This window comes from Anopheles bellator, chromosome 2, assembly GCF_943735745.2.
Source record: "Anopheles bellator chromosome 2, idAnoBellAS_SP24_06.2, whole genome shotgun sequence".
Taxonomy (NCBI): Eukaryota; Metazoa; Arthropoda; class Insecta; order Diptera; family Culicidae; genus Anopheles; species Anopheles bellator.
Genome location: NC_071286.1, coordinates 6,582,211 through 6,596,219, shown reverse-complemented (window position 1 = coordinate 6,596,219; position 14,009 = coordinate 6,582,211). Strand labels below are relative to the sequence as shown.

At 52.0% G+C, this 14,009-nt stretch overlaps 2 protein-coding genes across 2 annotated transcripts; both read left to right on the top strand.

The window, feature by feature from the left end:
- Nucleotides 1-4,425: 4,425 nt before the first annotated feature.
- Nucleotides 4,426-7,583, top strand: LOC131211822 (ABC transporter G family member 23). Its single transcript, XM_058205453.1, has 7 exons — nucleotides 4,426-4,664; nucleotides 4,734-5,675; nucleotides 5,732-5,948; nucleotides 6,019-6,196; nucleotides 6,273-6,459; nucleotides 6,530-6,795; nucleotides 6,863-7,583. The coding sequence occupies exons 1-7, from the start codon at nucleotides 4,426-4,428 to the stop codon at nucleotides 7,162-7,164; spliced, it is 2,331 nt and encodes a 776-aa protein (XP_058061436.1). The 3' UTR covers nucleotides 7,165-7,583.
- A 3,959-nt stretch (nucleotides 7,584-11,542) lies between these two features.
- LOC131210920 (odorant receptor 22c-like) lies at nucleotides 11,543-12,583 on the top strand. The gene is given in 4 exon segments (XM_058204240.1): nucleotides 11,543-11,652; nucleotides 11,712-12,293; nucleotides 12,295-12,457; nucleotides 12,533-12,583. Coding segments are annotated over 4 exon segments (906 nt in total).
- The last annotated feature ends 1,426 nt before the right edge of the window (nucleotides 12,584-14,009 follow it).

The following is a 14,009-nucleotide window of genomic DNA, read 5'->3' as shown; positions in this document are numbered from 1 at the left end:
CACTTGAAACGGGGACGATTGACGGCGGATTTTGCGGATCAACCGAGCGACAGAGCGAGAACGAGAGGGGTCTTATCCTCGAGCCCAACCCTGTAATCGCTAATTACGGCCGGTGTGGGCGACACCTCCCCGGGGGTGATGCAAGATGACGTCCGGTGTCGGGGAGCTCCACGGAAACAAGCGCCACGTGGACCGTCACCTCACCCGGCGGGGTCGGGTTGGCTTTGGGGGCCAGCTAATTACCCAGTCGCCCGCTCACACATGCACACACGCAAACACATACGCATTAGCATAACCGGTATGCGGTTATGATCATGACATTGAACTATTGCCACCTCGCGGCCACTGATCAATGGTGGAGTAGTGGCGGTGACGATTTATTTTTCCCCGAGATGGCAGTAGTTTTCCATTTCCACAAGGAGTTCCTTTCGATCAGCATGGAAGTTGCCTCCAACTGCTTTGCTATCAGGAAAATTTTCCACCTCCGGATGGCCAATCGAACTTCGGCTAGTAATGGGAAGAAAACGAACGCAACACGCTACAGGCAACGCTCCAGCCACGGAACCAGCAACTAACGCCGCCGGAACGGGAAACATGATTTAATTCAATTAAAAAACTTTTCCCCCTTTTTTGGTGGCACCCAAGCGCCACTGCTTACATTGGTTTCGTGAGGCGAGCAAGAAATCCTCCTTCGAACTATTGGACATCTATTGGATCTGCAACAAATGCAGTCGGCTTCCATCGAACCAGCTGCGCATGTCTAGCAATATCGGCGAAAGTACGCCCGAGTTTGGTGAATGTTAGGACTTTGAAGGACCCTGTTGGGATACCGTCACCGTTTGATGGTATTCAAACATGATATTTCACCATACTCGATGATCGAACTGGTAGCGTGCATGATACTGAAACCGTTGAAAACTTTTCCTCTCCATCTGGCCCCGATACGAGCGTTTCAGTTCAAGAGTTGATCGGGATGCGCTGCGCCCATTAGGCTAATGGCACAAACTGCGGTTTGTGGGGCGCTGTTATCAAAACAAACTCGACACCGTGACGCTATCAGTACGTTCCACCCCCCAAAACGTCGACTTCGTTGACATAATAACTATTGATGTCGATGCCGTCGTAACACGGTGGTAATGTAAACGTTGAATAAAAAGTTAAAATGCGCAGCCCAAGCATGAACAGGCTGAGTCGGTAGCATTTCAAACGACATACACCTTTTCTTTATGTCATAAGGTTGTCTGGCCGCATGGCCCGAGCGATGCGGTAAGCATACCGATAGCTTTTCCTTTTTCCTGAAGACGGCCTGCACCGTTGGGTAACCGGTTGGGTCGGAGAAAATCAAGGAACCAATCACCGTTGTTTGGTAGCGCTAAACTTTCGCGTGAAACGCTAGCCCGACAAAGGATCGTGTTGCGCGGCCCGGTAAGGTCTCAGAACCGGTAAGGCTGCTGCTGCAGTTGCAGCAGAATGTGGCTCCATGAGCGTGCCAAACCGCCAATGCCACCACCATGTCCTTGACTGCGGAGCGGTTCTTCGGCTCGCAGCACAGCTCGAGGTGCTTGCGGAGGGCAGCGAAATCGAGATCCGGCTGCACAGCTGATTGAGCGGCTTTCAGGCGAATTCCTGAGCCTTTCGGTGAACGATTCAGTGAACGTGAACTTTTCCTTTTGTTTTCCATGCTGTGGTGCAGTTTTGAATTTTTCGGCCGATTAGCCAGTAAACAGTCGTTAACTTAACTTTGCCGGCGAACGAATCAATAAATTCCCGCCAAGAGCGGGAAACAAAACAATAAGCTCAAAGTTGAGGATCGAATTTGTTTTCCGAAGCTTTGATGTTGGTTTGCGCCCGAATTTCGATTCTCCACTTACCGGGTGCAAGTTGTAAGCCAATTCCGAGAGGCGCAACAAAAACCACAACGCATTATGTTAACAAACATCAAATAAACACTTCACTTCTAAGCCGCGTTCGTGCAATCGATAGCAGCCCCGCGCCGGTGCCCGTGCAGAATGTGTCACGCTCAGCCCGAACGGTATTTGCATTAATGCAGTTAATGCAGCCGGGTAAACATGCAGCCCAGCAGGGCATCATTAACGGCAATTAAATTGATATTTCCCAGCATCAGACATCAAATGAACCAGCCGAACCGAGTCAGCTCCGCCGAATGTGCGATAGTCTTTTTTTTTTATTGGGGCAAACGGGTGTTGGGAAAGGACGCCCGTGTTGGTGTCCGTGTTTGTAGCGCAGCGAAGCACGTGGGGCACGCACGCAGAGGAAAGCATTTCATTGCCTGTTTAATTTACACAACTCAAACATTGCGCCCTGCCCCCCTTCGACACGGCGGCGACCGCAACGCGGCATAAAACCGCATCGCGGTCGCGAAGCCGTTGTGTTCGAAGGTGGTGTGCGTGCGGTTTAAAGTGCGTCCAAACAAATACGCGCGTACCATTTGCAGGTTTTATGGGAAACGGTTCCCCGGGTCTGGTTTAGTTTAGTTCCCTGGTCTGGGTCCCTGGATATGGGATAAATTGATCTTAGGTTATCTAAAAAGAAATTCATTATTTTATCGTGAGTTTCAAAACTTTATTCAAGATATTTCCGATGGTCTGATTTGCGTCAAATATGCACCGTTTTGTTGAAAAATGTGTTGCCATTTAAATGGTAGCTTCGTAATGTCTTTCTTCTGGAAATTTTGGCTCTTAAAGTCGAAAAACTCTAGCAATCTATTTTCACAATCTTCTCTTGATCGCATCAAGCACCCGGACTTTCTGGCGAGTCACTAAGGACGTGTGTAACATTTCGTTGTCCTGATGGAACACAACACCTCCTCTATTGGCCAATTCTGGCCGTTTCAAGTCGATCGCTAGCTGGAAACGTTCCAATAGTTGACAGTAGAGATCTTAATTTAGTTTTTGTCCATTCAGAAGCAACTCATTATAAATTATTCCTTTCAAGTCCCACCATATACTCAGCAGGACCTTCCTGAGCGTTAGGCCTGGATTAGCCAACGGTAGAGCTGGTCTTAGGCCACGATCGCTTTCGCATCCCATTTTTCATCCTCAGTACCCATCCGTATAAGAAATGGGTCGATTGCATTTCATTTTACCAAAACATCGCTGATGATCCATCCATCGCTGATGATTCGATCCATCACGTAGCATCCAAATGCAGAGACCAAGGCCAGCGCAAGCCACGAATTCTATTCAGCCATGAAAAGCGGATCCGTTATCAACATGCGACTCAAACCAGAAAGTTTGTGACAAGACAAGTCGTGTTGTTTACATCTCCCACGAAACGGAATATCGAAGAGTCACAACGCGTCCTAAGCAAATATTAGCGCAAGGGACAGGGTCGCGAGCAATAAGGTAAGAACTTCTTGCTCTCGGAACATGTTATCAGCTAGCGAGTTTGCCTCAGCGCGCATAGAGCCAAAGAGTACAGTCGATAAAATGCAACGCACTCAATTTATGCAGCTGCTGCAATTCAAATTGAACGGCAAAAGAGACCGGAAGGAACCGAATCTCTAATCAGCCTATTCGTGAAGAAAGTAAAAGAGTTGGTTGGGGTTGATAAGGTATTGATTGACCGCAGGTTGGGACATGGACGAGGCATCTCGAATTTCGGGCCAAATATGGGCAATTAAAACTAAAGCATACGTTATCGCTGGAATAGAGTTCGTTGGTATGCGAGATCCGCGGAATCGGCATCTGACTTTAAATAAGAAAGTAATCAGACAGCCAGGGTCAGACGATTACAGTCAGTCAGTTCGGTCAGTCGGTTAGAGCAGTCGTAGTCGGTAGTTGGAGGAACCGCAGTCCGCCTGGAGCGACATCAGCTCCAGGTGGGACTTGAAAGAATCGGTTAAGACTCGTAACACAGTTAAAGCCATTCCTGACTGGTGACAGATAATTATCGAACTCGAAACTTCGAGTATTGGCAGAAATAAAAACGGGGAGCATTTGATAACACGGATTAAAAGCGTGTCAACGTGTTTCATTTTATTACGATTTATTTACGGTAAATAGAATCCCCAAGTTGGGGCTCTTTGTGATTTCAGCTATGCGGAAATGGCTTAAACCTGTTTGATGGTTAATGTTTTAGCTCTTGGGCAATGTTTCGACTACTAGCATTAAACCAATAGCCAATTTTGAAATTGACTGTTATGCCTACTACTATTATGCTTCGTTATTATTTAGAGCAGACTTTGACCAAGATGAAAAAAATGCACGGCAGTGTCGTGTTGGATGAAAATTGACAGCTCGGAGCTGAAGCCGTGTTTCCATGGCAACGCTTTTCACCCTTTCCACAAGTCGCATCTCACGCAAATTGTCTCCAGTTTTGATGCTTAACACTTTGCTAGGCCACCTAATGACGCTATAATCTTGTTGTTGTTGTTTCCCTATAGGTGAAGGCGTAAACCTCAAAATGGACGCAGAATCGGAAGGTATTCCACCGGTGGCCACGGGCAGTGGCCAACCACCATCCATAGAGCCAGAGTTCGATCTGGCCGCCAGACGCAAGATGTTTATGTCCCAGCCCTCGACCGTGGCCATCCGACGTCAGCAGGCGGTGTGCGTTCGTCGGGCACACAAAATCTACGGCACCAAGAAAAATCCCAACGTCATCCTCGACGGGCTCAACATGACCGTACCGAAGGGTTCAATGTAAGAAGTTGCCCAGTATTGGAATTGGGGTACAGTCGAGTGGAACTGACGAAGCTAATTGTTTTGTAGCTACGGTCTTCTGGGAGCCTCCGGTTGCGGTAAGACAACCCTCCTGTCGTGCATCGTCGGTCGCCGAAGGCTCAACTCGGGCGAGATCTGGGTGCTCGGAGGTCGGCCAGGATCGCGCGGTTCCGGTGTGCCGGGTCCTCGGATCGGGTACATGCCACAGGAGATCGCCCTGTACGGTGAGTTTACGATCCGCGAGACGCTGATCTACTTCGGCTGGATCTACGGCATGACGACGGATCAGGTCGATGAGAAGACGGACTTTCTGTGCAAGTTGCTGCAGCTGCCCAACGCGTCCCGCTTCGTGAAGAACCTGTCCGGGGGTCAGCAGCGACGCATGAGCCTGGCGGCGGCCCTGCTTAACCAGCCGGAACTGCTCATCCTCGACGAACCCACCGTCGGCGTGGATCCGGTCCTTCGCCAGAGCATATGGGATCACATGGTCGAGATCACCAAGTCCGGCAACACGACCGTCATCGTGACGACGCACTACATCGAGGAAACGCGGCAAGCGCACGTCATCGGGCTGATGCGCGGCGGGAAGTTCCTCGCCGAAGAGTCGCCGGCCGATCTGCTCGCCCAGTACCAGGCCGAATCGCTGGAGGATGTGTTTCTGAAGCTGTCCGTCCTGCAGAACATGGGCAAACGGAGGCGATCCTCGATCGCCCAGGAAGTAGTGGAGCACGTGCGAATACCGGCCATCAGCAATCCGGCGCTGGATCTGTCCCCGGAAGAGGACCACGGAGAGATATCGGGTGAGTTCGGTGACAACATCTCGATGTCGTCGCGCGGTCCGGATGCCGTTACGCCCGAAGTCCAGGCACCACCGCTACCACCGGAAGAGGACACGAAGGCGTCGCTGCTGGAGCACATGAAGTTTATCAAACCGAACCACATGAAGGCACTGATCTGGAAGAACTTCCTCTGGATGTGGCGCAATGTTGGGTACGTTTCGGACAACTCCCTGTGCATGGACGCCTCATTCACGTGTTCTATTTTAGGGTGATGGCGTTCATCATTGGACTACCGGTGGCACAGATCATCCTCTTCTGTTGGGCCATCGGACACGACCCGGTCGGACTGAAGTTGGCCGTGGCCAACTACGAGCTGGAGGAAGCAGGTTACGGTACCCAAGAGTGCCCGGTGTTCCCAGGCTGTAACTACTCGTTGCTTAGCTGTCGTTACATGGAGTTCCTGAAGAATAGGAGTGTCGTGCTGGTAAGATGATGGCTGCGTGAAGGTCCATTCCACATCTCCGTACCCAAAACAACCTTCTCGTCCATTCCAGGAACTATTCGAAAGTGAAAACGACGCACTGAACGAGGTCAGCCGCGGCAATGCCTGGGGAGCGCTGGTGTTCGCTTCGAACTACTCCGACTCACTCGTCGAGCGGACCGAAAGGGGGCGCGATGTCGATGATTTTACCATCGAGTCAGCGAACCTCGCCGTCACCATGGACATGTCGAGTAAGTGACGGACACGGACCAATCCCAGGGACAAGCCGGAGCTGACAAGCTGACGTTTATCTATCCCCGAATCTAGACCAACAGATAGGTACGCTCCTGTACCGGGACATCCAGTACGCGTTCTTCGATTTTATCGAGAACATTCTCGAGGCCTGCGAGGTGAACCCTTCGAACGGGCGGATCCCGTTCCAGTGGAACAGTCCCGTCTACGGCGATCGGACACCCAACTTCACGGACTTTGCTGCCCCTGGCGTAATTCTAACGTAAGTCCGCAACGGGATCCTTCCCAAACCTGAATCCGGGCCGTCGAACCGAACTGACCGCAAATTTTAGCATCATCTTTTTCCTCTCCGTGGCGCTGACCTCCGGGGCGATGTTGATCGAACGGAACGAGGGTATCCTGGAGCGCTGCCTCGTGTCGGGCATCACCGGGGTCGAGATCCTGTTCTCGCACGTCACCACGCAGTTCCTGGTGATGTGCTTCCAGACCGCGCTCGTGATGGTGTTTAGCTTCTCCGTGTTCAATCTCACCAACCGCGGCGACATCGTCTGGGTGGTACTGCTGACCATACTGACCGGCCTGTGTGGGATGTGTTTCGGTAAGCAACTCCGACTCCGATCGGACGGGTCGAAGCAAAACTAACGCACGTGCGCCTGTCTTTGCAGGTTTCGTCGTGTCGTGCTCCTGTGACAACGAGCGGTCCGCGACGTATATGGCGATGGGCAGCTTCCTGCCGATCGTGATGCTGTGCGGCATCATCTGGCCCATCGAGGGCATGCACCCGCTGGTGCGGATCTTCTCCGTCTTTCTGCCCCTCACGAAGTCGACTGAATCGCTCCGCTCGATCCTGCAGCGCGGCTGGCTGATCGAGGACCCGAACGTCTACATCGGGTTCGCGTCGACCGCCATCTGGATCGTGATCTTCCTAACGATTAGTATACTGTTGCTCAAGTTTAAAAAGGGATAAGCGGGGAAGGGATTGACAATCGTGACTGTGGGACCATCGGCTGGATCGGCCGATAGCAAATAGCACTCGTAAGGATATTTAGTCAGGGACTTTACTACGATTAACGTTTGGACTGGAACACATCACACCCATCGGGAAGGGCCACGTCTTCCCCGCGGGGGAAAGCACAACCACCGGGTGTACGCGACTAATCCGCCCGCTCGTCATGCTGCTCACGTCCTTCGTGGTCGGATGCACGTGGTAGCGTAGCGGATGCCTGTATTTATGACATTTACCATCGACCGTTCTCCTCACGCTAGGATGCCCACACAACCGTTTTACTTTTTGTCTCCCAATTTGTTACTGGCATGAAGAGCAGCCGCCGACGAGCTAGGTTTGGTTTGTAAGGTATTTAAGCAGGCTAATGGAATAAAATGATTAAACCCGTACCTTGGCGTGTATCTGGCGTGTCTACCGGAAGGACACGCATCCGCAACCGCCCGTCGTCGTGGCCCATAATTAATTTCGCTCGTCAGTGGGTCGTGTGATGCGAATTCAATTAGAAATGCACATTATGGCCAACCGCTGCTCATAACTAACTCCCGGCCCATATGGCCACGGGACGGGCTGCTGCCCGGGCGATACGGAGCGAAGGACTCGGGCCTCACTAGACCGCCGCCTGGTCAGTACATTTTCTCGCTATTAATTTACATCCGATTGAGCGGCTGATTAATTGTCTTGGAATTTGCGGGTGTCGTGGTGCCCACACTGGCCCACAAACGGAAGCCCCCCGGGGGGCGGCCAAGCTGCCTGGGGCCTGCGCCATTCGGTGCTCCACGCTCCATGGGCGAACGTCTGATGAATATTTCATCAGCCTGCCCTTCTATACACCGGAGAGCGCTGTGTTGTAGCAGCCCCAAGGACACCACCGCACGGTGGCCATACACGAGGGTGACCCTTCCGAGCGCATTCAACGCTGTGGCGCCTTAAATAAGTTTGTTGGTAAATTTAATTTACCGCACAAAAGCCCTTTCGGCGGGTGTCGCGGGGCTCGATTTCCGGATCCCTACGCGCACGCACACACCTGAGGAGGCAAATTTACAGCCGTCGATGCCGGTGGCCACGGTGGTGACGACAGTGACGGAAAAGCGGTGCACGATAGTTTTGTCGATTAATTTTCCCAGTCAAATTTACTACTTCACTCGTCATCGAACGAGTACCTCCGGTCCAGGCGTATTAGTGCGTTCGTGCGCGGCGACTTCTCATCAGGACGACCGTCCTGACGCAAGCACCCACCAAGCAAACTCCGACCACGGAAACCTCAGCAATCGATTAAACGGTCGCGTTTGCGGCGTCAGGCACCGGGACTTTTCTTGCGAAACCACCAAAGCAGGTCCTGGTACTCCGCTCACGGGCTTACCGTCTTCGTCTTCGCCGGCACATCACTTTTGACGCGTCTAATGGCACGACGGTTTGGGGGGGAAAAGGAGGCAACCCGGGCGCACTATTGTGGTGGCTCCCGGAGCAGCTTAAACCAATTAAAATGGCTTCCACGGGTGAGGTTTCGTACCGATACGCCCGGCACCGCAATTGGCGGCCGCCTAATAATGATTAACGGGTGCTCCGGAATGGCTGGCTTTTGGGTAAGCCGTTCCGGGCTCGCGGATCTTGCGCGGCTTGCGGTCCATCCGATGTCCGTCCGTTAGTCAATCAGTCAGCGTGTCCGTCCATTTCATTACCTCGGTACCGTAATTAGAAGCAGTTTTGACATTTGGAGTGAACCACTACAAAAGGATGATGAATAACTTCTCCGTTCTGGGCTGGGTCCATTATGCTCGCGAAGAAGTTTATTCAATCAGTAAACTGTCCACTTTGGGTCACAATTATCGGGCTTATTGAAAGCGTGCTTTGCAACTTAAAGTTTAACATCAACATTTCTGTTATCTGACATCAACCTCCAAAATGGTTTAGATTTTGGCTAAAAAAATCACATGTAATCGTGTGTTTCGTACAAGATTTTCGGAGACGGAATCGTTCGAAATATTGGTTTAAAACAACGGAGAGCGTCAATTTGATAAAAACAGCTTAAACAGAGTTATTTAATTTTTAGTTTCAAAACGGATGAAACTTTGCCTTCCGATGCCATTATGCGTGAAACTCAATATCCTTCACATGACCACCACTGGATCTATGGCAACAGTCGAACTGGGCCATAGCTTGGCGAATGTTATTTTTCAAATGCTCCAAAGGGGCAAGCTAGTTAACATAAACACAACCTTTTACGTAGCCCCACAAGAAAAAGGGCAACGATGTCAAATCGCAAGATCCTGTTGTCCAATTGACCCCAACAAAACGCGCCAAATTATAAGCACATCACAGTTCTCGCGCAGTACATCGAAAACCGTGCTCTTGTTGTGTGGTTCGTTGCCCCATCTAAATGAAACAGTATATCTACTTAGTCCATACCTACAATTGGAGGCCGAACAAATTTTGTTATCATCGCTCGGAATTGATGCTCCTACGACGCCGTCGGCCCATTATGCACACCATACCATGTCACCTTGTCAGGTTATAAAGGGCTTCTCTTCAATCAATTGAGGGTTTTCAGTGCCCTAGATATTTTGCGTGTTTACCTAGCTGCCAAGTGGAAAAATGTGCCTCGTCGATGGAGAAAATTTTGCTGGAAAAGCTCCCATTCAAGTTCCTTTGATTGAACCAGTTTTGCGTTGTGTCCTTGCACATTGTTATGGAGCCAAGTTCCGTTAACGTGTCTGGCCCATTCTGGACGTTTTTCCATCAATTCTTGGTTCAAATTGGTCATCCGTTGTCGGTAGTAATCTGTATTAACGGTTTCACCAGGATTCTGGAGCTTGTGGTACACCACACCATTCTGGTCCCATCAGATACACAGCTTTATGTTTTTGCCGAATCAATCTCGTTTTGCAGTCAAAAAAATGATTTTTTTCTTTTTGGCATTGAATCTACTTTCCATTGCCAATCACAGTCTGATGAAGCAGTGACTTCTTTTTGTACCAGGTGAGTAGAATTTCATATACGGTTTTCCGGTTTTCCTGCTGATTTTCGTCCATTTAATGTGGCTTCAGTTTTCCAATCTTTTGGATCTTTCGCAAGTCCTTCAAACGCAAGGATATGGTTTATTGAGACACATTTAGCTGATCCGCCAGTCGTTGTTCCGTTTGCGTGTCATTTTCCAAGAGCATGATCTCCGTAAGCTTCGACAAGCATTTCATGCGATTCTGTAGCAATTTTTTTGACCAGAAGTAGCTTGTACCAGAAAAGAAATATAGTCCGCAACTCGTATTCGTAATCATCCGCAATAGTGGACATGTTCAAACGCCCTCAAACGTAAGTTGCTGACTATAACACTTTTCGTTTTAAGTTGAAATCCTTTAGTAGATGGAAAACAAGGTAATGTTGCCAAAATAGCGTAATGAGGAGGACCAAATTAAAAGCTCGATCTGCTCACATAATCCGATTAGTGTATTAAACATTTAATTGGAGTTGCCCGAACTAATTAAAAATGGCGAACGGTAACCTTTTGCCGTTGGCGCAAGAACGTTGCTCAAGAAGTGCATTCAAATGTGCAATGCGTTAAGTTCAAAACTGTCACTGGCCATGCAATTACCTTCGACTCTGGACTGGATATGAATTCCGTTCGAAACTAGTGAAATGTAATTAAACTTTAATCCCAACCCAGTTAAAACGTTAACCATTGGCCACTCCCAAATAATTGGCCCTAGAACTCGTCGTTTCGCTCGCGCACCGATGGTCCGCTTGACAGCTTTTCCCATGACCTTTCGGGTGGCGGACCCGATCCAACGCAGGTCGGACCGGTATAAAGCCGCCACGATCGGGGCACGGTCCCATAATCCTTGGCCCGAACAAGACCATGATTAACCGACCACCATTCGAGCGCGACCCGTCGGAGGAGCAACGGACGTGGGGCATCTTCCGGTTGCAGCGCAGGATTCTGCTCGTCTTCGGCATCTGGCCGGCGGACCGGGAAACTCGCGGCCGGCTCCGAACGGCCCTGATCGCCCTGAACCTGGCCGTGCTCGCCATCTGCATGGTGGGCGAGTTCCTGCACGGCCTGTACGCGTACCAGGACGGCGATCTGGGCGAGGCCATCGAAAGCATCTGCCCGACGGTGGCGCGCGTCTCCGGCCTGCTGCGCATGGTGTTCTACCTGATGAACGAGCGCAAAATCGAGCGGGTCCTCAAAACCGTCCAGCAGGTCCTGCGAGGTGCGTATCCCGTTCTGGCTGGCTCTCGCACCCTGACACTCCGATCCTCCGTTTCAGAGGAGCACCCGCGCGAACGGGCCAACACTCGGCGCATCACGTACCTCGGCCAGCGGCTCACGCTCCACCTGTTCCTCATGATGTTCTTCGCCGCGATGCTGTACGGCCTGACCCCCTTCCTCGGCATGGCCTACAACTGGCACCAGGGCCAGCGGCCGCTCGTGAAGATTCTTCCCTTCAAGCTCGCGTAAGTAGCTGCCCTGCCGGCACGCTAGTCCTGCCGGTCCCCTAACGTCCCGATCGCAGCCTACCGTACGATTGGCAGAACGGGGCGTACTTTGCGCTGACCACGCTGTTCCTGAACTACGCGTCCGTGCCGACCATCACGTCCCAGTCCGGCAGTGACGCGCTGTTGACCGGTGTTTGCCTTTACTTCTGCGGCCAGTTCAATGCGCTTCGGCTTGAGATCGAAGCACTCGGACCCCGTCCGCCGGCACCGCTCGTGGCCGACGAGGCGGAAACGCGTCACATTAACCGCGAGCTGCGGCGCATCAGCCGACGCCACCAGCGCACCATCGAGATGGTCCACGAGGTGCGGGCCGCCTTCGCCCCCAACATCCTGCTCGTGTACACGTGTACCGCGCTCATTATGTGTATTGTGTGCATCGCGATGCTCATCGTAAGTCCCTGCCCCTGTGCATCGTCCCTGTGACTGACCCCGTTTCCGATCCTTGCGCAGGTGGAAGGGATCTACAAGCTCACGTACCTTCCGTACGCGTTCGCCGAGCTGGCCATCCTGTTCCTCTACTCGTACAGTGGCACCATCATCCGGGACGCGGTGAGTTGAGCGGGGGCTTGTTCGCTTGCCCGGTGGTTCTAGCTTCCGTGTCGTCCGTCAGAGCGAGGCCATCCAGACGGTGGCGTACAACTTCCCCTGGTACCGGTACAACCGCGACACGCGCCACCTCATCCAGATGATGATGATCCGGGCCCAGCGGGGCTCCAACCTGAACGTGCCGTTCTTCGAGACCTCCATGGCGACGTTCTCGGTGGTAAGCGGGCACCGCCGAAGCCGAGGCCGCCATTTGTTTTTGTGTTTTTCGTTTGCAATTTTATATCCTTTGCAGATCGTTCGCAGTGCCTCCTCCTACATAACGCTCATGAAGTCGTTCCTCTGAAGGCAGCACGCGGGCGAAATGATTTAATTGCGTGTGGTGTGGTGCAGCTGCCGCGCATTATGTTTGCACGGCCACTGGGCCAAAAGCGAATTTAAAAAGGACACCAAGCACAATGGCACCTCTTCGTGCCCAGCCACGAACGTAAACGCTGGCGCAATCCCGCGAGTACCGGTGCCGTGCCGCTTGGATGAGCGCACTTTTATGCTTCACGATGCGAGTTACCGGCCTCAAGGATGCACTTGCCGCACGGATGGATGACGCACAAAGGTTCTCCATATTTACCGCACGCCTAATGAGTCTAATAAAAGGAATCGCACATCGCGCACAATGGCAACCGCTCGAGAAGTGGCTGAAAAACGGTCGATCGAGGGAAAGCACCCGGGCCCAGGGGTCGTCCTACGACGAGGTCACTTCACGCAAGTACGAGGACTCGCGAACGCAAGTAGCGCAACGCATTCGAAGTCCTTCCCGTGATCCCGGGCTTGTGAAGAGCACGTGGGGCTAGCCCCTAATTGGGTTCCATGTGGAACGCGGGGCCACCGAGCCCCGAGGCCCGAGATGTCTGCGGCACAGCCCAGAGCACGAGCCCTAACGAGATTAGCCTTCCAATCGCTATCAGGTCGGTTAGAAAATTGAATTCGTATCAATTTCAATCGCAACGGCCGCACTCATCGGCAGGCAACTCTTTACCGGATTAACCGAAAGCTAGTGCCAGTGCCGAGCAACTAGGGCGAGCTAGGGGGTTGCCACTTCTCGGCAGGATGCTGCCGATCAGAAAGAAACGCCTTCACGCCTCGCTTCGAATCCTGGCGAGTCAATAAAATAAATACACGCAGCCTTTTCCGAGCAGCACGCGCAGTGCGTCGAGGATACACCGCAAACCATAAGGCCAAGGCTCGGGCGATTGAGGCCACAGCCCTGTTCAGCGGGTTCGATGTCGTTTGCCAATTCTTTACTGCATTATTGGCCACAGAAGTCCGTTGTCCGCTGGGCGGTGTCGTGCGTTTTCTAGTTTCTTTTTGTTAGACGCACGAGCCACGGGGGCCTGCACTAAACGAGATTACTTTGGGCATTCAATATGTTCCGGTGCCGCTGTGGCTCCAGGAAAAACGCTTCGCCTGGCAGCGCAACTTTGGCGCAAACTTGGCCAAAGGTCTCTCATCAAACAACACTTTGTTGGAACCTGCGGATTATGCTGCTTCGCTGTCCACAGCATCCTTGGCCCGATGGGGACGTAAGAACCGGCGAGCAATGCTCGGCGCAGAAAGTCAACGAGCCTAGCGTCAGCGACTCATCGAAAAGTCAATGAATGTCCCCGTGCATGATCCCTTAATGAGAGTCCTAAATCTCGCTCCCAGACCGGAATGTTTTGCTGTAGCCACGGCCCATTTATGGGCAACTGTTACGCGACCGATTTGCACCAATC